Source organism: Egretta garzetta, unplaced genomic scaffold (genome assembly GCF_000687185.1).
Source record: "Egretta garzetta isolate BGI_Z169 unplaced genomic scaffold, ASM68718v1 scaffold447, whole genome shotgun sequence".
NCBI lineage: Eukaryota > Metazoa > Chordata > Aves > Pelecaniformes > Ardeidae > Egretta > Egretta garzetta.
The window spans coordinates 3652038-3679175 of record NW_009260397.1 but is presented as its reverse complement, the minus strand read 5'-3'; the positions used below and the strand labels follow the sequence as shown (position 1 = coordinate 3679175).

General features: G+C 39.2%; 1 protein-coding gene across 1 annotated transcript in view; it reads left to right on the top strand.

Moving 5' to 3' along the window:
- Positions 1 to 27138, top strand: part of TMEM132D (transmembrane protein 132D) — a 202700-nt gene that overhangs the window by 103961 nt on the left and 71601 nt on the right. Inside the window, 1 exon segment of the mRNA XM_009643176.2 lies at positions 1733 to 1916. Coding sequence (XP_009641471.2) covers positions 1733 to 1916 — 184 coding nt within the window.

The window sequence follows — 27138 nt, the reverse complement described above, 5'->3', positions numbered from 1 at the left end:
ATTCCTGCTCTTACAATTAAGGTAACGGAGTTTCAATAGTCACAGCTGCATAAAGCAGTTTTCTGATCCTACCTAGGTCAGCATGAAATAAGACTGCATTCAGTGCTAGTTTAGAAATCATGCTCTTCTTTTTTCTTTTCCTGACATGAAGAAATGAGAGATTGAACACAATGTGTTCCATTTTGGAAACAGAGAGGCTCCTTTTAAATTCTGTCCAGGATAGCAAGAACTAAATGCATCCATTAAAATCCAAACCTTAAAGGTGATCAGATTAAACTCTTGAAGCAGTAGCTTTGGATAAAGCATTGCATTTAGCCAGCATGATAAAAATCTCTGAGTATTTTGGGAAGAACCCCAAACCGGTGCTGTTGCCCTAACTGCTCTTCATAAAAATATGCCTAGTTTTAGCTCTTTTTCCACATCAGCTGGGAAAACCTGCTGGGTTTGGGGCACATTCTGCAATTCTCTAATCCGTTACTGAAACTTTTCCCCTTTCTTCTAGTTGCACTCTCCAGCATAAGTGGCTTGTGGCACTTCAGGGCTCTGCCCTTCTTTCTCTCCTTGAGTATTATCCCACTGAAAGAAATTCTGCTCTTTCCTTTCCCCTCCACATAAACTCTGAAGATCTGTTCAACCTTCAGTGCTTCAGAAGTAAAAGCGCTGTCATTCTCAGTATCCCCTGGATTTCTGCACTGGTGAGGAATTCCGCATTCCTCAACAACTTTACAATAAATTGAGTATTTTCTTGTCTCTCTATAAATGCCACTGGACTATGGAGCTCACCTTGCCAAGGTACAAAATAGAAACTTCACTGCATTGCTTTCTATACAATAGCTGATTTTATAATAAGCTTTTCAGGAATTGCACCAGTGAGCCCCCTTTCAATTTTGCCTCTTTACATTTCTGCTTTATGGTATTCACTTCCATGAACCAGGCAGCCTTAGGAAGGACAGCAGGTAAAGACAAAGTAGCATTGGTAAGGCATCAGTAACCCCAGTGTTGCCAGAGTATCCTGGAGAATCACATCATAACTCTTTGTTCTTTTCTAGTGTTTTTTACTCATGTATCTTGGCAGGATTGGCCAATATCAAATAACCCAGTTTTGTAACTCCCTTCTCCCACAACAAGCTAAATTGTCTATAATTCCTAGTTTAGCAAAGGACAAAAGGAGCTTCAGACAGACATTCACAGCAAGGTAGCACTATAGCTGAAAATTAATTCCAAGTTTTCCAGTCCTCTGCTCCCTTCTGCCCTGGTTCACGGACCCCATCCTGAGCTTTGAACTCTCTTCCATGCCTCCCTTTTTAAAAAGCAGAAAATACTTTTAATGCAGTGGTTTCCTATTTCAAGGAGTGATTCCCTTTAGGTTTACTCATGTGTTGCTTTAACAGGGAGGAAATACAATTTTCTGGTTAAAAGGAGAGCCTCTGAGTCAGGATTTTTAGGCTATAGCCATAGCTTTACCTTGATTTGTTTTTGTTTCTCCACCTATAAAATGGAGCAGTGCTTAGTGAGCCATGTCACAGAGTGTTACTAAGCCACTCAAATGTATGGGAAATACCCTGAAATCTTAAGACAAGTGCAAATGATTAATTCATTATTAAATCCATCATCCCACCAAATCCTCTCTTTGGAAGAGCCCTAATCCAATGTTTTATTAATATAGAAGCAATTATATTGCTGGCTTATCAGTCATGTGAATGGAACCTTTCTTTTTCTTTCTTTCTTGCAGTGCGGATGGTCCTTCCTCCGAAATCATGCAGATTGATTTTGAAATTGAAGACCTAACTGACCTACCAGGGACCCAGCTCATCACGTGGCAGGTAGAATACCCTGGAGATGCAACATCTGATCTAGGAATCTCCAAGATCTATGTAAGCCAGAAGGACCTGGTAGGAGTTCTCCCTTTGGCTATGGTAAGAAATTTTCTGGCATTCTGCAAGTTTTTAATATTGCTTTACAACTCTAGTGTCTGACTGATGAAAATGATGTGCTGAAAGGGGTAGGGGGACAGAAAGTTTTGGCATGCTGAGAAACAGATACGTTTTTTGTTCTTAGACAATCTATTAGAAAATATTGACACATTATTATTTAGCACAGAGACAAAATGAAAAATCAATTTCAGAGCATTTAAAAAAATGTAACCTGGATGTTTGCCTAGTGATTGCCGGTTAATTATGCCATTATTGAAGGCTGAAGGGGTTCTCTGCAATTCCACGCTCTCAGAACTGATAATGGCCAGTATTGTTATTTACCAACTTTAGAACTACTCAGATGTTGTGGTTCTTTATTTCACAAAAAATATTTCTTTTCTTTTGTAATGGCTCATGGTTTCGTTATCAAGGTGTGAATCACAGTTGAAACAGCTGTCTCCATCTGGAATTGTGGCCACCTAACAAATCAGAGTTGTATATCTAATCCTTTTGTTTTGCATGACTGTTTTCATGGGCTAGTTCCCACTCTTGAACAGTGTGTGATCTCTGCTGGTTTGTCGATAGGAGAAGAGGCTTTCAGGTCTGCAGACAGGAACCTTATGTTCAGTCACACAAGTTCTGGAGTACTGAGGATTAAGGCTGTAGAGGTGATCTGATTTACACAATCTGAGATGGGGGGCGGTTGTTATTCGCTCCGTCCTTTAACTAAAAGATAATAGATTTCCTCCCTAGTGGTTTCAATGGTTACAGAAAGCCTTAGTGCTTCTCATGCATGTCCATGATTGCTTTGGTAGCAAGTGATATAGCGACAAAAAATAATTCATAAGAACAAAGATAGATACTCCTTGGCAGTTGCTGCAAATCAGCTCACTCTCTTCATTTCCATTAAAAGATGGAAAAAAAGCCCATTTTCCAGAAGCACAGAAATCTGTGCTCAAAGGTCACATGAAGTCTATGAAGTTATCAGTAGGTGGCATTTTACAAGGCAACAGGTGTTGGGATAATGGATAAGTGAGAAAGCAAAGATAAATAGCAGGGGTCCCCTAATTACTGACAGACTGGGAATAGTTTTAACCTTCTTTGCATTAACTGGAGTGTCAGGGAAGAAACTCTGGGGTATCACAAATCTCCAAATCTTTGTAGTACTTCACTTTGTGCTTAGGAAATGATGATTCAGGTGCAGACCTTTCAAGATGTGTAACTTAGATTAGTTCGGTACTTCAGATTTCCTTGTGATCTCAGTAAAGCCAGTTTGTAATTTACAAATTTAAAATAATAAAAAATAAATAAATTCTACTCTTCCATTTAGGAAGAGCCACAGTGAAAACAACATGTTCTATTATTTCTCTGTTTCTGGAGACTGGGGTTAATTTGGGTTAGTTTTGCTGGGCTTCTTAGTGGAACATGTAATTTCATGTTTAGAAGCACCAAACAGAAATGCTGTTGAATATTTCAATTACAGGTTAATTTTTCAGAAGAACAATTTTACTGCTTTAACATTAGTCAGAGCTTTGTTTTTTTAATAGACTAGCACATACCACCTCTGCACCATCTTTGTTTTCTGTAGTCTTTTCTGCTAGCTATTATGGATTTGTAAATTGCAAAGCATAAGATCAGCCAATTTAGAGCTTCCTGTTTTCTGAGTTACAAAATGCTGCAATGTAAAGACTTAAATATATATGTTGTCACCAGGACACACTGGAAATGCCTAACTTCTGCTGAAGTTATGAGGACACTTGCTGCACTCACCTTACCATTGTCCAGTGCATTTTTTTTCCTATGGCATATCAGCATTCCGACTTTTGAGACCCCTGCAGGGCCCTGCACCAATAACAGAACAGCAGCACAAGTCCCAGTAGAGCACTCAAGGATATTGATGAGAAAAGCTGTAGGGTGTATTTTATGGATGTGTAGGTACCATAAAGGCTGATATTTTTGGCACTTTAATAACACCTTTTCTAATTTTAAAGTGTAACAGAACCCATCTCGGTAAGCTGTGCATGGGACCCCTGTCAGCCCTTCTTAGCAGAATGGGAATAGCATGGGAGAAGACATTTGATCTGAGAACATTGTAAGAACCTGTGAGCACCTGTTTGGATATTTGTAATGCATGATCTTTTCCCTTAAGCCTGATGAAATACAGAGATGTTTATCCAGGGTTATAAAAAATTATTGGCCTTTTACCATGATTGCTTTGTGGGGGCTCTTATGGCCACATAGCAATGTCTTGCCTTGTTGACAAAGAAGAAAACATCCGCTAAACCCTGTGAAAGAGGCAGATATTTGTATGGCGTAATGTCCTTCACCAGCACAGTTTCCACTGTAATTTCTGCATTTCTTGCATGGGCACTATTCAAAACCCTCCCCATTTCCCTGCCAGCTTTCTCTCTTCATGGTCTGTGTCTCCAGGTAGTATGTGGCCAGGGAGCTGGAGAAGAGGGGTCTCGACATGTTGATAGGTACAGGAATTATAGAAACAAAGTGTGCTTTATTCTGGATGGAGAATCTGGGCAAGCAATGCCAGAGGATTTCTCCATCGTAATTACTGAAAATTTAGCCCTTTAAAAAGAAAAAGAAGTGAATACTGAAGAAGCAAAAACCTTCTATGTTGTTGTTTGTGGTCAATTAAGATACATATTAATTCTCTTTAAACATCATTCTCTTAACATTCACCTGTTATAGGGCATCCTTGAGACAGAAACCCTAGCACCTCTTAAGACCTTTGAAATGTGGTATTAAAAAGGCATATGGTCCATTTGTTCATTAACTAGCTTGAATGTGCTAAACTGCTGAGGTTTTTTGAGTTGAGGACCTGCAATGTAGTGTGACAGCCAGTTAGAATAATATGCCTGAATCTTCTAGAATATGACGTTATTTTTTATTGACATCCTAAAGAATCAGCTTCAAATTCCTATTTGATTGACTTCTTTCTGCAGTTTCTTCCCTATTTTATTTCACTCTCATTTTGTTAGGCGATGAATGGCACAGGTTTAGTCACCCAAATTGTACATTTACTGCTATTGATTATTGTTGCTTTTTAAACATTCTGTCAGCTCTTTCATAATTATGGTGTTCACCTTTTGTTGAACCTTAATGATTAGGTAAGGATGAAAGACAGGTGAGCTCTGTAGCCATCTGTGTACATACAAGATAATCCCTACTGAGAAAGGCAGAGGGCAAATACGACATGCTGGTAAATGGATAAGTTGAAATCTGTTCTGTAAATAATAATAATAAAAATCATGAATAATAAAATAGCTGGCCTGTTTTTTAACTGAACCAGCTCTGAATCTGTAAATCAACTGTCTTACCTGTGTACATGTCGTAAACCTATTCTACCTATGCCCTCCCTTTATTTAATAATCTGATAAGGGATCAGTGCAAAACACCTGTTTCATAAATCTCATAGGGGGAGATGTTGGTCCCGGAGCTGATAAATCCCTCATTAGAGCAGTCCTTTGACTAGAAAATATATTGTGTTAAATTTAGTGTCTCCTAGAATACAGAAAAAATATATGCAAGATGCTCAATGTCCCTTCAGAAATTTCTTGAAATGGTTGCAGTTTCCTGACCTTCAATTTTCGATAAATTGTTGTCTGCATATGTATTTTAAATTTATAAATCAGCAAGTCAATATTAGAGTCAATGTGTCTCACACAAATGTAGTTGCCCTGATGTTTAAGGCATTATTAAGTTTAAAGATACGGATGTGGATCAGATGTTTCAGGTGGTGGTAGGACATATGAAGCTGATGAAGCAGCCAGGTAGTTGGATGATGAGCACTCCTGTGTATAAAAAAATCTGTGAATCTGGATTGCTTATTTGAGAGACTCCCCAGCCCTTACAGATGAACTGATCTCAATGCCAGCTGTAATAGACTGCCCTCTGTGATCTGTGCAACGAGGAAAGAGCAGAAAAGTTTTGCCTTCCAGAGCAAGAATCCTTGAGTACTGCAGAGTCATGGTAACAGTGGCTGAGTAGCTCTGGATTACCTCATAATAATCATGATATTAATATTTGGGAGTCAATAATTCAGCTTTGCTGCTGCCCAGAGAATCCCAGACTTGCTGGCAGGCAGGACAGCTTGCCTGGCACTAGGGCTGAATTAGCAGGTTTCACCTTACCAGCTCCCTTCAGCCTTCATCAAACTCCAGCTCCGGTCTGGGGCTTGGTGAGTTTTATGCCCATATATCTGTGGAGCCTTTGTCTTTCCTTCTTACTGAATACACTGGGACACATCTTAGGCGTATTTATAATCTACAGTCAGCATCAACCTAAAAATTAACCTTATTAATAGAGAACTGAATTGGACAGGAAGAAAAGATGGGATTTGAAACTTGATTAATGGTACAGCGGTGAGGTTGCAGTCTGCTTGGCAGAGGCAAGAACTCCTAAGACAACCTTCCATCCCTCCCAGACATATTTTAGCAGGCAAGGGTGGATGGTGAACAGTGAATTACAGACTTGTATCAGCAACTGAGCTTCCATTATCTCTCTGGTTTTGGCCCATTATTTATTATCCTTAAGCAGTGCAACATCGGCCTCCAAGACAGTCAAGTGAGGTGTGAGGCAGAGAGAGATTTAAATCAAATGTAGAAAAAAAACTCCGAGAAGAGACTGCTGATTTATGACAGGCTTAAGCAGAGTCAGTGACCAAAGTCCAGCTCATTACTTTGCAACAAACAGGTTGTAGCAACGGCAAAGAATTATTCCTACTCATCTGACCCTACCACCAAGTCACAGCTTGGCGAGCTGTCCCTGCTCTCAGAAGCACGCAAACGCTCGGCTCTGTTCTTGCAGAGCAAAGCTGCTTTGGTGCAGATAGAACTGACCTATTTTTAAGCTGCAAATTAAGGTGGTTTAAAGAAATATGGGTGAGCTGTTAGGAAGAAGGATCACATTATCCTTCAGCTCAGGTGACTTACGGGGTTAGTGACCTCCAGGAAAGGGTGACTGGTAATGTTGGAACAAAATAACCTTTTAAACCAGCACAACCATTTTTGCAATGTTTGTGTCACCACAGCTGCTATTGTATGAAACACAGGTAGAATATTTATTTTACAAGGTCAGGTTCATAAACTAGCTGTGAAAAGTAAATGTCTTTATTTCTTGAATGGAAATATTTTACAATGCATAGCATGTAATAAACTTCATACTTAAGATGATACTTTGTTAAAGGGTCTGTTCTGGTACATCCTAGCACAGTTATCAAAGCAACATTGACTGTAAACCCATTCTCCCATTGCAGATGAACATGCTCTTGTCCTCAGACCCATTAGAGCCATTTTGGCTTGTGAGAAGTTATATTTATGGCAGTCATATTAAATAAATTGTATCCAAAACCTGAACACCAGTTTAACATTATACCTTTTAGATAATTTATTGTTTCAACTTGCTCCTGATGTTCTTTATAAAAATTTAACGAAAATGCTGACAGGAAGTAAGCTGTTCTACATATCATCAGCATAAGAAGCTGGATAAACAGACCAAATAAATAAATAAAATCAATTGCTGCAGCAAAGAGGCTATCTATTATATAGGAAGCATTTACGTATTAAAATTATTTCTAATAATTACAAGAATCAGCTGTCATGGCAGTGCCAGTCACTGCTGGATTTTGAAAATGCTTAGGGTATTAATGCCCTTATAAATATATGTATCAGAAACATTTCATTTTTAGCTAGTGCTGTTTGTGTTCTGTTAGAGACTGGATATGTAGCTCAGACTTAGCTACCAGAGTGCTCAGTGCTGCACAAACATGTATTTAATTGTAGCCTTACCCTGAAGAACTCACAAGACAAAGGGAGAAGACTAAAGATAAAAACGTAAGTATAATATTCGTCCCTTCTTATAGAAGAGGGATGGGGATGGGCAGCGCGTGCAGTTCCCCCTGAAGTCAGCCGGATTGCCTTCTAGACCAAGGTTTCAGCTTGGCTCCTCCTTGCCATTACAGGAGATGTGATGGGTGCATCATGGTCTCCGGAGCACAGACCTAGTTGTGCAAGTGCCGTCATTGTTGGAGCTTATGGTCCATATGCAGCTCTAAAGATGACGAGGCTGTCCCTGCCTCTTCCTTAGGGCTCCTGTCCTGCTCCGGTGCTTTGCATGTTGGCAGAGGGCTGCTGTTTTCTATCAGGAGCTGCTCTGGAGCACAGTGGGGGACTGTGCTGGGGCAGTGGAATAAGATGTTGGAGGCTGTTACAGCCTTCTCTCTAACATCTTAAGCTGACGATTAGGATGCTTTTTGATGAAATTAATGCTTTTCTGTCAGAGAACAGAACTGTGAATCTCCATCTTGTCTCTATGATATAGGTGACCAAATTGATTATAGGGAGGATCTGCTGTTGGCTGACTGGCCTGGGTTCTGCCTAGCAGCCAGGAAGTGCAGGATCACATCAGCCAGAAAATCAGCTGCCCTACTCAGCTTTAAGAGTGAATATTTCTAAACACTTTCAATGACAGCCAGCTTTATGAAAAAGATGTCTAGATAGTAGTTGAAAGCTTTTACCCTCCTAATTCATAGCTTTTAAATTGCAATTACAATATTCAGCAAGTTTTCAAATATTTAATTAAAATGTTACTCATTTCTGAAGAGGAACCTTTTAAATGAAAATTATATTAGTGAATCACAGATGAAGCCTACTCATGGGAAAGGGAGAAACCTCTGGGTCATTGTGATATTGCAAGCAACCATTTTTTTTTTTTATAAGTATAACCTATTGCTTCCTAAAATTAGGTAGGTCAGGGTCTTACAATTTCATCTCGTAAAACAGGCTTTCCATTCTTCCAGTAACATCTCTTGGCACCTACCAGTCTTGATTATAATTCATCTTTCTTGAAAATAGATATCCAAGATGACTACAGGTTACCAGGAAATGTCCCTTGCCATTGCTGTCTAAGTGTTTATCCCCTGGAAATGTCTTTTCTCCATCTCAGATGATACATGCCCAGGTTTGGTTCTGGTCATTGTTGTATTTTGTTTAGTTGGTCAGGGGGATGGCAGGTGTGCAATGGTATACACTGACCCATTGCCTGAATAGTATATCCAGATCTTTCTTTTGCTCTGTTGTTCTGAGCTGAAGACCTCTTACCTGATGGCTGAAATTCTTGCTGTCAGTCCCCATGACTGAGCTTTGCACTGTGTGTTAACTGCATTTCATTCCATTTCTTTTTCCTGAATTTTTGTTTTTATCTGGTGGTTCTTATTTAATAGTTCAAACTTCAGTATTGATAACAGCTCCCAAACTGATACTGTTAGCAAATTTCAGTAGTAGCCCATTTCATCTTGTTCCAGGGTCATTATTGACAGCAACAAGAAAAAAAAAAAATCTGTCCCTAAGCTAATTCTGGAATATCATTGTATCAGTTCGGAGGAACAGGTTGCCTTCCTAACTGTCCATCTCACAGCTTTGCCTGGATCGCTATTTGGATTGGTTCTCTGTGGTTCAGGCAACTTCGACAAGAAGGCCTTTGCATTCAGAAGCTTGTTAATCAGTCTTTCTGCGGTGCATGAGTCAGATTAGATTCCGTTTCACATTCTAATAACTGTAATGAGCCTGTGCAGTTAATAGAAGAAAATGCTTTATCCGGTAAACACATAATAATCTGTTATGCTTCAGAAACTAATTGAATCACAGGTATCTGAAGCTACAAGACATTTTTCCCATATGCAGATGTCAATTATTTATGCTTTTTCAGTGCATGTGATATTGGCACCTATCTGTGCCCAAACAGTGGACCAGGCAGCTGAGGAGTCCAATGAGGTGGGACAGGTCTGGTATTCCCACTTGGCTGTGTTCAAGAAGGGAATATACTCAGTTGCAAGGGGGCTGATGTATAGGCTTCATTTTCCAATTAGAATTGCCTGCTAAAAATGGCTTGGTCTTCAACTTGCTATTATTATTACTGTTATGCTAAGCACTGGCCTTGCTCTAGCAGGCTTCTATTGTCTAACCACCAACACTCTGACAGCTGCGTGAGTCACTAGCACACAGCATTTTGTTTTGTATACAGAGAATGAAATGAGAAAATACAAGCACTTGGCAATCAAAGAGGCCTGTCTCCAGAATCCAACAAATGCCATATTCTTTGGATTTTTCCTTCCAGAATTAATGACAACCCTGGGGTTCTTAACATTTGAAATAACAAGCAATAGCTCATTCCCTTTGCAATTAGACATTTTGTTGACCTGTCGAGCATGCAGTGAAACAGTAACTGTGTTCATTGCAACATCAATGCAGACGTTTTACTACTTAAATTCCCAAGCAGTGAAAACCATCGAGCAGGTCTTCCAGTTTAATCCAGTTCTTTTTCTGTCAAAGGTTACTACAGGCTCACAGAAAAAGATCTTGATAATGATGATGTTGTTTAAGACAAGAGGTTAGAAAACTTGTTTTTGTATCTGGAGCTGCAGTTGCTGGCTGACTAATACCGTAATCACCTGTAATAATAGAAAGCAACAGTCACCCAGTTTTTGTCTGAGTGGGGGAATGAGTAATGAGGGCTTGGACTGGCTGCTGGCAAAGCTGCTGACAGCCACACAATTTGATGTGGAACATTGAAAATTGGGTTCCCTAGAGAAGCAAGAACAAACACAAAGATATTTTTCTTACGAATTAAAGCCTAAGAAAAATAGCTTTGCATAACAGCTGCTGTTCTTTCTTAAGTGTGAGTTACATATGTTTTTCTTGATTAGACGCATGCAGTTGAACTGGGTTGAAACAAGCCCAATCCTTCAGCCCTGACAGTCTTTCTGAGCTGCTCTGAAGCTGCGTGATGCTATGAAATGTAGAAGGACCAGGAAAACATGGCAGAACTGAATTGAGAGCAAGTTTCATGCAGAATTTGTCCCTGCTTCAATGGACCCAAGATTTAGAAGTCCTGGCCCGTTTTCACACTGCTGTAAAGCCATTAGTATTAAAAATGTTATGAGTTTAAAAAAGAAATAATTTGGTGGTGAATTGAGTTTTCAGAGCACAGGTCTCATAAATATTTGGTAATTTGATAATTTTTGCGCAGCCCAGTTTCAGCCAACTGAAACTCATTTTCAGTAGGTAAGTGCTTTGAATGATTTTAAAGTCAGGATGTCTTAAGACGTCTCACACTGAGTGCCCTGAATCACCAGTAATCACTGAAAATATTGCACCACCATGGATTATTTTCCAATACTTTTATATATTTAAGTTAATCAGACTCAATTAATATTAAAGACATTTCAAAAGGGGTTTTTTTGTTAAAAAAATGAGGGATGATGTTTGCTTATGTTTATTGAAATACAGTCAGATCGGGTTTATAGAAAACAGATTACTGTCTTCTGTTCCTCTTTTGGTTTATGTCAAGTTTCACTCACAGGATTTTGTAACGCAACACTGCCGTACAGCGTAGTAGTAAATACTGCAAAACAGTCTTTAATTCTGACTGCTAAATTTGTTCCACTGAAGTACAGAAGACCACAGAAATTTTTCTTCTGTGCTCAGATTTGGCAACTCTGGTCACATCAGGATCCAGAGTTAACATTGATTTAAGAATTTTCCTTCAAATATGTATTCATTGAAGTATCGTGTGTGTCCCTCTTTTTAATGAGAGGCTCTTTCTAAAGAGCTGTTAGATTCACAGAGCAGCTGAGGTTGAAGAGAGCTCCAGAGTTTAGCTGGTCCAATGCCCTCATCAGAGAGCCTGTTGCTCCAGGCTGTGTCCACCTGAGTCTTGGATACCTCCAAAGATGGAGATCCTATAATGTCTCTGTGAAAACTGTTTCAGTATTTGATCCTCATGGTAATTTGTTTTTCCATGTATCTAAATGGAATTCCCTATGTTCTAACTTGTGTCCTGTCCCTCTTATCCTATTTCCATACAAGCCTGAGAAGAGTCTGGCTTCATCTTCTCTGAGTATCTCTGTATCCTCTGAGTAGCTGCAGAAAGCAGGAAGGTCTCCCATTTGCCTTCTCTTCTTAAGGCTGAACAAGCCCAGCTCTCTCCACCTCTCTGTGTACATTATGCGCTCCAGCCCTCGACCAGCTTGGTGGCCCTGCACTGGCCTTGCTCCAGTGCATCAATATCTTTGGCTTGAGCTACAGCCTCTGTTGGCTTCCCACCTCTTAATTGATGGAGTTATGAAAAGATTTTTCCCATTTGGCATAATGAAAGGAATGCTGCCTTAATTGGTTCCCTTCAGATTAGTGATTTGAATAAAACATAGCTAAAAAGAAGCAGCAAATTTCTCCCTACTGAAATAGATCCATCACCAATGTGGTGCTCCTTGAGCAAATCAGGTGGGTATTGCTCTTTTCAGCCTCTTGACATTATTTTTAGATGTGTTTTGTGATTTTGAGGTACCATTCGGGGGTTGGGGGCTTCCTTTTTTCTTTTTTTTTTCTTTTGAGGATTAAAGCTTTTGAAATTATTTATTTACAAGCCATGTAAATCTCCCCAAAATGGATTTTAACAAGTGTGTAATTGGATAATTTGACAACGGGTAAGCTGAAGCCCCAGAGATCAGGAATTACACTTCACTACAGAATAGTCGTTCTTCATGTAGAATTAATTAGATTTCCTCTAGATTACAAGTAGTAAGAAGAGGAGTCAATTAAGAGCATTATTCTCTTTTTCATCCTTCTTTTAATTGCCAGCCAGTGGTATTAAAAATTCCTTTTTTTCTGTGTGAGATGTCCTCAGAGGCAGGATGCCAGAAAGAGGATGGTGGGCAACGGATTAAACACCCAAGGTTCAGAAGAAATGACCACCGGCTTTGTGTGCAACTTTGACTCCCCTTCTGAGGGACTGATTGTCCATTGGGCCTGAAAGCTGCTGGGTTCATGGGAGGCAGACAGCAAAACAAGGACAGGTTCCTGATCAGTTGAGGGTAATGTTTTTCAGCGGCATTGCTAAATCAAGCAATGCTTACTCCTCTTCTCCCCACCCCACTCTCAGCTGGCTTAGTACAAATGCCTATGCAGCTGCTGCGGAGCTGGGCTGAGGGCCTGAGCTTGGCTAAAAAAAACCATTCTTTTTTTTTCTTGGGTCATTCTAAACCCAGCTCAGTTCCCCAGTTTGCTTCATCACCTGCCCATACAAAAGCAACGGTGGCACAGTCAAAGGGGTGGTTAGAAAAGTGGAGGCAGAAGCCACTTCAGGCAGGATGGGTCTTGAAATGACAGCTTCAGGAACAGATATTGGCAATGGCCTAAGAGATCTGAAGGGAAGCTTAAACTTTTGTCATGCATGGACACAGGCAGGGCATGGAGAGCTGAACAGAGTGGAAAAGCACTCTCCTCTGGCCAGTCCTCTCCAAGAGCAGGGACTGGGGCACATAGCGATGGAGGTGTTGCCTTTGTGGTGATTTTGTTATTTTTGTTTTGCATTGCTTTGGGGCTGTGCAAAATGAATTTGACAAACTGGATTTACATGCAGGATGTTTCTGAACCTGAAACCATACGTACAAGGAGATCTTTGGTCTTGTACCTCCTCTTTCTCCTTCCTTTCATGCTAGCTGTTGGAGTGGCTTTCTGTGTGGGATAGCAAACAGCCGAGGAGAGGCTCAGAGGGGGAAATAATTTTGTTTAGACAGGAAGGAATAAAGCAGAGCAGACTGTGATTCAGATGGATGCCCAAGTCATACATTGTACCTCCTGAGGCTCTTCTTGATGTAAGGCACCTTACGCTGTGCCTAGGGAGAAATTTAGTCTGTGGACTGTGCAGAGGGATATTTTCAGGTGCTACTAAGTGTTGTCAGGAGGAGCGATATGAACACATGGCCTCCAGAAGAGTGGTCCTATTCACCTTGGAAGAAGGACAGTAGAGACTTTGCCTAAAGGTAGATGACATGGACCCAAATCATTAATGTTTACTGAATGCATAGAAAATAAATTTATAAGGGGACATTTGTTTCATTTTTATTGTGACCTTCAAAGAAGAGATGAGGAAAAAATAGTAAAATAGGAAATCTGTGTAGCTGAGATTTCAGAGTACCTAACATTTTATAATCACTGATGTCATTTCTAATTGTGAGGAGAATACAAAAAACCAACAACATCAAAATGTGAAAAGCATTAATTTAAAAAAGCTTGACATTTAAAGAGACTAAATTGTAGGCATATAAGAAATGTAAATGTGAAATAAAAAAAAAAAAAAGGTTCTTTTTCATACCACTTACTAGTAGTTCTATCATAAAATAACAGAATCACTACCCTGGAGTAGGATTCTGCAAAATTACTACCCTGGAGATACAGTACTTACAGTTCAAAGTGACTTTTTTCTGCAATGCTAAACTTCTATTTCCTAAACCCGTCAGCTCCAAACAGTGTGAAAGTAAGTATTTAAACCACTCTATACCTTGCATGACAATCAGTCCTGGCAATTTGAAAATAGATTGCAGGACTTTCAAATATTCAAACCAGCAGTAAAAACCAGTAATTGTTAAAATACATAGGAAAGTAGTGCAGTTTCATAAAGAACAGCAATACATTATAGCAATGTCTTTTCTTTGTAATTCATACTAAAAATCCAAATTCTGCTTGTAATATTTGTAACGCAAATTACCTTTGAATTTAAAAATAATTCTCTCTGTTTCAGTGGAATAAAGGTGTGTTGTTTTCACATATGTATTTTCTCTTTGATCTTAAAAAGATGTCAGAAAGTGGAGTTAAGTGTCCTTGTCATAACTGGGTACAATTTAATATATGTATAGAGCTCTTTGCTGATTTGATGATAATGGAAACCACTAAAAAAAATAAAAAACTTAGACAGGAGGGGGAAAACAAAGCATCTCAACGTTTAAAACAGCGAGAAAAAAACCGAGAACATATGTAAAAATATGTAAAAGTATACATCTAATTTTTCATAAACAAAGCCAGAAAAGAATAGATCTGTATTGCAGCTGGCATCCAAGAAATCCAAAGCTCTCCTACTTTGAGGACTTGGTTGAGCAGATAGTGTAAAAGCTAGTGTCAAATCCTGTAGTTTAGGTGCATGTTTTATTCTACGGTCTGTTAAATGATTTATTAATTTCTTATTGTAAAAAACTTGGGGTTTTTTAAACTAGGCTTTCTGAAGCAATTCTCAGCTTTCTCTCTGTCCCAGCCCATCTGTGTTCCCCTGGCTTCTACAGAATTAGTGGAAAGTCTTTAGGAGAAATAAAATTACATTTCCAGTTATCTTTGCTTCTGTGTACCTTTTCCATATTAAACCAGGAAGTTGTACATAAAGAATGAAAAAGTATATTGTTAGTGTTTAGCCAGAATATAGATGGACTGTTTTATGAGTTTGCTTTCTGAGGCAGAGACTGCTTTAAATATATTATTTATGTGCAGTGTCCATAACAGCGTGGCTCTGATCTCAGCTGGTTATGCTGGATTACAATATAATGCTAAGAATAATATATGAGCAAGCTCAAGTAATGGAGATTGTCTGCCTGCTCAGTTTTTGCAAGGGGGCTTGAAGAAGTAATTTAGGATGCTGTAATTATGAGACCTGGGGAACAGAATGAGGATTCTGAGTGATAAACTTGAGGGGGGGCAAGGGAAGGCAAAACCTTCAGTCCTTCAAAATATGTTCAGCTTTTTCTCATTGTCTGACATGGAAATGTGACAATATCCAGTCTGACTTTGTTTGTTTGTTTTGTTTTTGAAAAATCTGTGTGCTCAGATCACTCTGGTTACCCTTATCCTGGTCCTTATTTCTGGCATCCCAGCAGCTGTGAATGAGGTTGAGCCTTATAGAAACTGAGGGTTTGTTAATGGTTGGGAATGTAAGTCATAAAGAACTGGGCTAATATAACTGGAAAAGATTGGGAATCCCCTGCACAAAATCTTTTCCTTTCACTTCCGTACATCCCAATAATCCAGATTAACAAAATAAGAGGAAGCATTATCAGGGATCTCTTAGGAGACTGAGCCGGCAGATTTTACTGTCTTGTACATGTCTCTGATGGATTCTCATAGTCCAGAATACTTCAGAGATTATGGTAAGAGGATATGTTTTTCTTTTTCTCTTGATAAAATTGCATGGGGACATCAACAAAGAATGTAATCTGCAGAGAAACTCAGAAAATTCTAGAGTAAGGGAAGAATTGAAACTGTTTTTCTTCCATTTGCCATTTTTCAGGGGCACTGAGGTTTCTATCTGGAGCTCTATCACCTTTCCCTATTACAAGCAGAGTCTGAGTAAAACAGAAGCCAGCACTCTTCCAGAGACCTTGAGAGCTGACCTGATTTCATCACTGTAGTAAATTCCCTCTGGGCATAGTGCAACCTGGTAGCCAGGTTTTTTCTGCTTCTGTATTGCCAGAAAACCACCCCTTGATATGATTGCTGCACTGAATGGTGCTGCATGCCCACATAAACAGCTGGGCAGTTATCACCTCTGCAACATCTGGCTGGCCGAGAAGTGCCTTGCTCCTTTGTGAGCTGGGTTTGATCCAGGACTGCCAAGAGCAAGATCGCCCACCTTGCTATCTCTGGCATACAGCAAGTGGTGGTGCTCTGACCGTGTGCTCGCTTTCTATTTATATCCTTTTTGGGTTTACAGAAATTCTTGTTACTTTCTGGAGTGTCCAGTGTGGAAGCACTTTAAACTTCAATGAGTTTATAGTAGTGTTTTGGTTCTCTCTCCGATACGGACTTTGTTGAGCAGATCTTAATTGTAAGAATTCTTGCTGCTGATGTCTGAAAACAGTTAGTAAACATGAATCTTCTAAAAAAAGGCTTAGCAACTAGCCAAACTATTACTAAACCACTAGCACGTTGTGGCAAGATGTCTGTAGATAGACAGGCTGGTTTTCTGTGTCTATAGATGCTTGTAGATTAACAAGAGTAAAGTGTCCTTTTGCTATTCCCCTGGGTAAGAAGGCAGCTATGTCATTAAAAAGGTTTGGCTGCATGAACACAGCCGTGGTTTCTGCTGGTTAAGCTGTATCAGGATCTTCTTGCTACTTCTCATACTGTTGAGCAGCATATCTGACAGAGGGGTGTTGTGCGGGTCTGTACTTCATAACCCTAAAGTTGGATAGTCTTGGAGAAAGTAACAACAAATTTTTCCTTAAAATACCCAGGATATTTATATGCAGTCACAACAAGACTATAACATACAAAACTCAAAATTACAAGTGACATGGATTTAATAGTGTAAAAAGGCAGTATGGTATTGCTGAGAAACTACCTGAAACTTTTTATTGCCACAGGTTTTAGACAAGACCAATTAGATAATTTAAAGAATGTTAGGGAAAAGCACTGATATGGAAGCACATCTTAAGAAGATTAGGTGCAGAGTCAGAAGAAGGTAGTTTTAATGCCTCCTCTGACACTGGCTTTCTAAGTGCATGTGTGTAAGTCTATCAAAATGCAGTCATTTCTAAACCCAGCTGGCCCTCCTGTGCACCCACTTCCTCACCTGTGTAGCAAGGATCCCGAGGGTTTTTTTCTTCTCTCTTCTGGAGCAGTACAAGTTTTAGTCAAAGAACATTTGTCAAGCAGATTGAATTCCTCCAGTAGAAATTTTGCAAATGGTGAAAACAGGGGAGAAGGATTGGGATGCTCTGATAAACCAAATACAGTGTTTTAACTTCATACCTATCTTCCCAGTGCCCTCTGCTGGATGCCTTATCTAACCTTCCCATAGCTATAGTTTCATCAAACTTCAGTGCTTGCAGTACACCTGTGAATATCCTCTTGGTTGCTTTCTCTTACTTGTCTGTTTTGCAGCACTCCTGGTAGAGGAAAGGATGCCCAGTCATGCCCTTTCAAAAGTCACTACGTGCACTTGAAAATGTGTATTTGCATAATTCCTTTAGTAATGGTAATTAATGCACAGAAAGGTTTAGGGTGGGAGCAAGGAAAAGGAAGGTTGGGAATGCGACAGTAGCTGAAGTATGCTCTGTTAACAAAATGACATTTAGAGATATCTGCCACTGGGCTCTTATCTCCCCTCTTCTCTTTTTTTTTTTCCTTAAGTGGATTAATCAAGAGTTGCTTCGTGGACAAATAGCTCAAAGAAAGCATGTAACTTACTTCCTGTTTTTAAAAATCTTAATACTAAGAAACATTGAAGAATGCTTGCAATAAGTGCTTAGAGGTACTTAACAGCGCCTAATGTTACACTTACTTAAAAACTATAGAGCAGACAGCACTTCTGTAATCTTTGATACATCTTATCAATTTTAATGATGATTACATGAGCGGTATTTTAATTGTGTCACAGGGTGGAAGTCTTAGCATGAGAAGCACTCTCTAATGCCATGTATACATCTCCCCTACACAGCAAACACTTTCCGACCCTTTCCTTTCTTTCCGCTTGGATAGTGGCAGAGCTCTGTGAAACGTGGCTACGCAGACGGGGGCTGCTAGGGGAGCACCAGCCCCTTTGGGAGCTGGGATGAGGGTGCAGGAGCCTGGCACCTTGGGAAGCAGCTGGTAGCACTCGTCACCCTCTCCCCCCCCCCAAATCCTCACCCAGGGTGGAGGGTCCTCAACAGTTTCACATCCCTTTTTCCTGTCTAAGACAAAGGCACTTGAGAAATCAGTCCCAATTTTGTTGGATGTAGGTAGAAAAAGCTTTATGTGATTTCAGGGTACATCTGGACAGTGGTTAAATACAGGCTGTGGCTGCCCAAAACCGTGGAAGATTTTGGACCGGCAGCTTTGGTTTGGGCTGTAGTTTCATGTTTCACTTCAGGCATTTGACAAATAACTTCAAATGTCAATCTAAGAAAAACTGCTGTGGAAAAGAAGTGCTAGTCCAGCTGCCTCTAATGGGAACACTTTACCTTGTCACTGTATTTTTGAAGGCTGTGAAAGAAGAAAACTATCTGTTAATGAGCTCCAACTGGTTTTCTTTAAAGAAAGATAGATCTCTTTGTGGCCAAAGAGCAGCTTTTGTTTTGTTGTTTCTTTTTAGGTTTGTCCGATTCTCTTTCCACATTTCCCTGCCTTTTGGTTGAAACTCAGGAGAGAAAGCTGAAGTGAACGTTCCACACCTTGCTTGCATAAACAGTTCGTGTTGTCCGAAAAATCCCCACCATTGAGCAAATGTAATTATTTATGTAAGAAGAGATCCACAGGAGCTCTACTACTAGTTGACTGCAATTCTTTACAGCTGCACAAATTACTTGAGCTGCCCTCTTCTAAGCTGTTCAGGAGGCATTAGAGAAAAGGATTGATTTTCAGAATTCGCTGGAAAGAAATGAAAATGAGTTTTTTAATAAAGGTATCAGTGTAAGAGCTCAGAGCCACAGGCCTATTGACTTATTCTTCCACCTGAACCTATCCATAGGCAGACTATCAGCTTGCTTTTTGTCTTGCTTATACTGGAGTCAGAAACATTACCATTTCATGAGTGTTTATGTGAAGAAAATGATGCCCTACTTCTGTCCTGGATATTGGTGTAGAAGGGTATGAAAAGATCATCAGGTGATCTTCAAAAAATATTAAAAATAATTTGTAAATTGTCTGCACTGAAGAAATGAATTGGAACAGAGAGACAGTGTTTAGCACTTACCTGAACTCCCTCTCGCACCTTTTCAGTGCGAGTGATTTTGTTGCCTTTCTGCGCCAGCTGGACACAGAGAGGATGAGCAGGTCCAGCTACGGCTGTTTAATGAACAGCCTTCAAGGAACTCACCAAACCTGGGAAAGAAGGCTCACCTTTTTTTGTGTTGCTTTATTTTTTTAATTTCTTGGTACTCTTGACTCCGCAGAAGAGCTGAATATGACTGTCTGTTAGGACCCTGGGGGTAGTAATAGGTCTTAATGGCCCTGACTGGGGTTACCTGGGGAATTCCCAACACCCATGGGCCCAGAAGCCCCATTTCAGCTCAGCCTAGGTCAGTCAGTCCTCCCTCGCAACCTCCAAACCCTCACCCCTAGCATACCCTTAACAGATCACTTACCCTTCTTCTGCTCCTTAATTTTTTCAAGTGTGAATTTTTTGCTTTTAGAAGCTGTGTGTCTGACTCATTTCCTTGTGTGGTGAGCAACGGCATCTGAGCCTCGCAGGCAGAACAGGTTATACTAATGGGATGGGGAATTCCCTCCACCTTCAGTTGACCCTCACTCCAGAAAAGTGACTTGGCTTGCTCACAATTACACTATGAAGCCACATTAAATGTTTTGTAAAGCTCATTTATATCTCTCATTAAGGAATGTTTTATTTGGACTAGTTGATTGTTGTTAGGTCTCTTCCAACTGAAATATTCTAATCTGTTCTACCTCTATTTAAGGGCTCTACATTTGTACAGGGGGATTTTGCAAGATTCAAATTTTCAAGGTAAGAAGCAGGACCAGAAAGAGCACTTAAGAATCATGGCATTTAGCATGGAACATGGAAGCTATAAATATATTTGGTGCTTTTTTTCCTATCTATAAGTGTTCTTAGCACTTTAAGAGGATTGCATAGCTTGATTTTTATAACCATGGCTAACTTATGTGCAGTGAGCATCACTGAATCTGATGAAAACTGCTGTTAAAGACATCTGAATGAGACATAATGACCACAGCTTTTCCATTGCCTTTATCTGTAAAACTTAGTAAATGGATAAAAATGTGGTTTCTAATGTGCAAGAAAATTCTAGCTATATAATTAGTACAGGCTGAATGTGTTGAATGGAAGAAGAACATTATTTTTAAAGGTTGAAGTTGGTTATTTTTCTTCTCCTGGGAGGGTCATTTACGTTGTTTCCTGCCAGTGGTGTTCCGTATGAAAACATGAATTGAGCTTCAAAAGCGTCTGTATATTTGTTGTGGTTTTATTACTATTTCTAAGACATAAACAGGAGACACAGTAGTACTTAATATTTCTCTGAATATGTCTCCAAAGTACAAAAACTATAATCCAGCCTTGGCTTGCAAAAGGTTTGCTACTGAGTCACAACTGAGAGAAAGAGAACATGAGGAGGGGAAGGGGATGGCCAAGGAAAGAAATGTATTTGCCTGTAGTGACACCAAGAGACCTAGAGGGTACAGCAAAAGGAGGTGGCCTATAGTCACCTATTAGTTTCATCCAGGTATATCCAGAGAGTGCTAGAGAGTAGACAAGGGAACAGAGTACATATGAGTTGTATCTTGGTAGCTCTGCCTGTAATTGCTCACCATAGGCAAAACTGTTGCTGGTGCATTGTCCATTAAAATGCTCATAGGCTCCTCATGGGCTAGCAAGGTATTTAATACAGTCTTCCCCTCATGAGTTTGAGTTTTACTGCTCCTGTCCTTGCCTGCTAAATATCTCAACGTGTTGATATTGTTATTGATTCGTAGAGTATTTCTTCTCATTTCTTTAATAATTTGGATTGTTGTATCTGTTTTCAGTTATAAAACAAATCCTACTGCCTGCGTTATTTTTATAATCAGCTTTAGCTACGTTTTAAGGTACTTGTAGTCATCACTGGCAACAGATCTTCTGGGATTGGCATTTTTGCAGATGAGGTTTCTATAACAATACTTGTGGGATGTCATTAAAGGGTTACAAATACAGTTTGACTGCAAAGAATTTGATTAGTGAAGCAATGCAGAGGTTTAGTACAGCCAGGCAGTGCTGTTTGGCATATACAAAAGTGAATGCACGTATTGAAGACTCTTGGAGGGCATGAACTGTGACCTGAAAACATCGTTATTGTTTAAATATACCTCTTTGCATCTTTATTTTAAACAGCAAAAATGAACATGGAGAATGTTTCTCTTGAGCATAGCTGGAGAATAGATTGGAGGATGCAGAGCATGTGAAATCCATTTCCAGAGTATATTGATAAATACTCTATTCTTTCTCAGTGTTCTTAAATGGACTATATTGAAAGACTGCACCAACAAAATCCTACATTTTATGCAGGCAGAATAGGTAATTACACTCTGCAATGCCTGTTTAAGGGCACAGGTACCCATTCCGCAAATACTAATGAGCCTATGCAAATGCTGGGTGCAAGGAAAAAAACCACAGCATCCTTTGAAAATTTATCCCTTTAGACCAAATTCTGTCCTTGAAAATGCACACAGAATTCCCATTGACTTTGATGGGCTGTGCATTAATACATTTGAGAGAAGAATTTCATCCTTAGAATTCTCTTTCTTTTCTGCAGTTTCATGCTTGGCTCTTATGTTTTTATTTTCTCTTGGTTTAGCTAATCAAAATATTCCTGCATTGCTGCATTAAAAGGAATTTTCTTGGAAACATTTATTGCTTAGTTTAAAATTATTATTCTTGAAAATCATTTAAATGAGATGTCTACCATGATAAAATAAATCATTTTATTTTATTCACTGTGTATTCAGCAGATAGATGAAACAATAGCTTTAGAAACTGTGCCACATACAGTTGCACCTCAAAGGAACATTGTGTTTTTCAGGACATAGACATGGGGCATAGATTATCTGCCTAACATCTCTAACTATAATCAGGAGTCCCATATGTTAATTTGGGCATCAGCCTTTTATCTTTGCTGACCACTGGATCTGACACTCTACTCAGCTAATGAGAAATAGTCCGATACTTGAGTGAAACAAGGCAGCTGGAGCCAGGTGGTAGACTAAAAGAGATCGATTTCTTTAAACCACTGAGTCCCACCAGTGTGATTTGATGCTACCCCACCTCCAGCAAAGCTTGAGATCTTGTTAGACTTGTTCAGTTTGATGAACATTTCAATCAACAGCTGCTGCCCTACCGCTGCCAGTTTCAGTGCCTATCTCAAACCATCTTTCTTTGTAAGATGGCCAGATAAGGGAGCTGGCCAGTTCTTCTCTTCTCTTCTCTTCTATTAGGGCTATAATGGGATAAGCAGAGGCCTTCCCTATGACAGATTAGGCTGTGAAGGTATTGTCTTGAGTTAATTTTCATCTCACCATGTGAGATAAGATAATCTCATTTTGCAAAGATGGCCGTTTCTAATCACCAATCTCTAAAGTACATCATTTAAACTCATAAAATTACAGGACCTTTAATAGAAAAAATATTTTTCCGCCAGTCCTGCCTCCCCTTTCAGTGTGAGGACAGGACAAAAGGAAAGGAGATGTTTCTCATCCCAGTTTCAGCTAATATTTTAACTTCCGTTGAAGACTTAAGTTTTTGCCTATCCAGGCTGACTCATAAAGCCAGCCCTTGCCTTGCTTTCTACTTTCCTGCCCACTGGTAAACTTTTCTTTTAAGCTCACCTTTTACTGTTTCTCTTCTTGTCTTTTCTTGCTAAAAGTTACCTCTGCTCTCAAATGCAGGCAACAATTAAAACTTCAGATGACGTGGCCAAGTCCTTGGCTTTTTTCAGTATCTGTTAGACAGTAACATAAATTTTGCCTACAGCCTATGAAAGGTGGCCTGTCTGAAAGTGGTTTGCTTTTTCCTCCATATATGAAGCCAGATTTGAGTGCTCAAGACAGAATCTAGATGTTGCTTGGTGTGAAAGTTTAAAGCAGGAGGGAAGTCCCATTCATGGCATCTTCCTTCCCATTAAGGTAAATGGCAAATTTCCTGTAGATGTCAGTGGTGCAGTGTTGGGTATTCTCCTGTTTTCCGTAATAATATCTTTAACGTTGGAATGAATATTTATGTGTCTATATGCTTTTCAGAATGTTTATGTTGGAACAGCTTGTAAACTGTTCCTTCAATACAAGCCTATTTCTGATTGGAGTATTAAGAAAGCAGATTGTTTAAATTCATCAATTATGATAAGTCAGTCAAAAAATTTCATGCCATACAGCAAATATGGAAATGCCTCATTTATTTGCTGATGTCAGATTTGTAGGGGATACCGACACTATTGTTACCATCATTACAAAGCCTCAACTGGGAATAATCAGTGTCTCACTCTCTATGACAATTTTTGGAAAGCAGCTTGTGATTGACTATTTAATGAAGCAGAAAGTGGAGTTAGGTTTGCATTATAGGAGAATACTGAAATGAAATGAAATCTCATCCTCAAAAGGAAAAAAACCCTAACTTTCTAGCTCCTCTTCTTCAGATGTCTTCATTTAAATGCAAATAGCAGCTTCTTCCACAATGAAATAAAAAAAAAAAGCCTCTTTTTTTCCCTGGGAAACAATAATGAGGGTAAATTTAAGTCATTTCATTTTGTAATAACATAATCCTTTTCAATGTTCATGGTAATATTATGATGAATGTTGATTTTTAAATTATTATTTTTGGATAGGGCTATGTATTTTTGGCTTTTGTAGAAGCATGACTTCTGAATTCGCTGTAACTCTGCCCAGATGCTGCTCCTGGGGTCAGTAAGTTCAAGGATCTGATCTAGATTCTATTGAGCCCAGTGGGCAGATACTCCATAATATTATCTGCAACTAAATCTTGTCCCACCTACACTTTTTCTGGTTGATGAAAATGATGGTGTGGTACTTGTGGGATTTCTCTGTGGTATTTGTACACGAGCAGATTTCATCAGCCCAGGACTGGTTGCACTTATCTAATTTATTGACTTTAGCAACAGGAGAGATGATGACAATACATCAAGATGGCTGTGAGGTTTTTGAACAAGTGTTTTGGTTTATCATATACTTCCACTCAACATCTTGCTGATTCTGACCCAGGCTGTTCTGAGATGTCCAACTGCTGCTAGTGTGGATAAAAGGAAATTAATTTGTCTGCTCTATTTTCTGACACTAAAATTCTGTCTCCTTTAATATATGTTCTTTGTAACACTGATAGGGAGTGTGCATGTCTGTTTATATGCGTAGGTGCAATGATTATAGATCTGAAAAACTGCAGTAACATTTAGCTGTTAGCATGAGCATTTGATAACTTTGTCTGTGAGTTCTCCTTGAAACATGTTACCCAAATCATCTTATACCTTTCCAAACTCTGAGCAGCTTCAAAGTACTTCGTTCCTTTAAAAAAATCCAAGACAAAAACACTTTTCTTTCTCTAGTATCTCAGTGGAGTGAAGTTCAGAGTGGATAATATGCAGTGCTGGAAAGAAGTTAGAGTTTGTTGGGAGAGGAATATGAATTTTATGCAACAGCTTAATATTCAGAACTCAAAATCTTTCTATTTAGCCATGGAAGATCCAAAGGCAATAGGATATCATAACATATAGGTATACAGCAAGATCTTTCCAGTAGTCCACCAATCAAAACGTGCTTTTATTCATGTACCTGTTTATAAAAAACACAAATTATTAATGTAACTGTTAATAGATATCAGAACACTTGTTGATATAGCTACTGAAAAAGAATGGGCTCCCTACTTATTTCAAGTGATTGGCCAGACTTGATCCATATGCCTTTGGTGGTTTGGGGGTATTTTTTTTTCCAAGAATAAGCAAATACCAGCCTTCCCGCCACATGCAGATCTAATAGAAATGAGCAGGAACATTTTAAAATTGGCAGAGACCACTTTCTGTAGTTGGTATTATGACTATTAGTAGTATTAGTTCTAATAGTACTATTACTATCAGCTATATGTATAGTGTTTACTTGGTTATATCAAGCCTTTGTTTCGTGTCTTTAAGGATATTTCATCTTCATGTCTGTAATCCTTGGCTGCTTCTTCAGGTTATTGAGTTCTCTGTCATGCAATTTGAAGTCCCTCTAAGCACAGCAAGAGGGCAATAACACGTATTATATCCAAGATAGTCATTGCAGTATACTATAGATATATATTACCTGCATTTTGTTTTTCTTTCTGTTGGATATTTTTACATTGCTAGACTTTAATTAGCACATTAAATACATAGTTTCCCTTTATGAAGCCAGAAGGGTTTTCTTTGCAGTGAAAATGAGTGGTTCAATTACCCTCCTACTAATGGATAAAACATAATTAACGTTGTCTTGAGGCTAATTTTCATTTATGCTGCCATTCTCCATAAGCTGAACATCATTCTCTGGAAAAAGTCAATGTGTCACTTTTATTAGCCCAGTTTGCACTTTAACACCAAGAAAATTAATTCAAGATACATTAACGTACTTAACTTCAAATACAATGAAATGATCTGATGACAGAAGATAACTCTAACGTGTCCTTTATGAAGTCATGCACTTTGGTTGTGGGTGTGCTTGATAAATGGGATCGTATTTACGTGTGTGCACTTTGTGGAAAGGACAGAATCTAAAAAGCATTTCCAAGCCAGCTGCTGTTCATAAACTTGCCAAGGTTTACATCCTTTCACATGTGAAAGGTAGCCAGAAAACCCTTTTTAGGTGGACTTTCTTTCCATCAGCTATGTTATCTTCAAAGGCTACAGCTGTGCAATTGTACCTAAGTTTTTAGGCCTGAAAAATATCGACAATATCTGTTCCATCTTTGTAGCACAATTGCAGAATCATCTGCAATAGATTTTGGGGCATATTTTAGTGCTTTAGAAGTCCATAAGGAAAGCCACTTTAGAAATACACAGGCAGTGGACTAGAGCCTTAAATGAGTTTTCTTCTACCCTTTATGTTTTTAAATACCTAGTCTATGCTGACATGTGAGAGGCAATTGGGACTTCTCTGCTTTCACGCTGGGATTTTACAGTCAGATGCTTTTTAGGAAACATTTGCCCATATTTAGTTTACATTTTCCATAGCCCACTTTAATCCTAAAGCTCCCATTTATAGTCCTCCCTGGGCCCCTGAACAACACCTCTTTTCCTCCCCTTTGGGTCTAGCACTAAGAGACTAGCTCCCTGCTATGGAAAATGCTATGATGTAAATAAGAAATACGTATCTGTTGAATTACCATTACAGATTCTTTCTAGCAACTGTTCCGATTGCTGCTGCTGTTGACACCCACATCCTGAGCCAGGATGGACGTGTGCCACCCTAAAAGGTATTACGGTGAGATAAAGAACCTCCCTTCACCTTCAATCAGTCCCCCCCAAGAACACACTCCCAATACAAAGAGTGACATAGCAGACCTCTGAAATCTTCATCTTTTCCAGAAGTGACTCCTTGATGCTTGGTTTTTTGTTCTGATTGCAAAAGTAACAATCTGACCCTGAAGCATGTATGTGGAAGTCAAGTGTTCTGCTATTGTTTTTCGGTTCTTATATATCCCCCATGGACAAATGTTTAGCACCTGCAAATCTGAAACAATAATAACCATGGTGATGAAGAGAGACTGTGGTGTGATTATAGTTTTGCTTTGCCCTCTATTGGGAGCACCTTTTTATAGCAGTAACCTTTCTGTAACACTGTTGTAAAAATAAGTGGGATAGGATGAAGGCATACCAGGTGTGCAGAGGGAGATAAACTCAAACAGTACTATATTATGACAGCAAAATCTACTGGTTCTTATAGAAAAA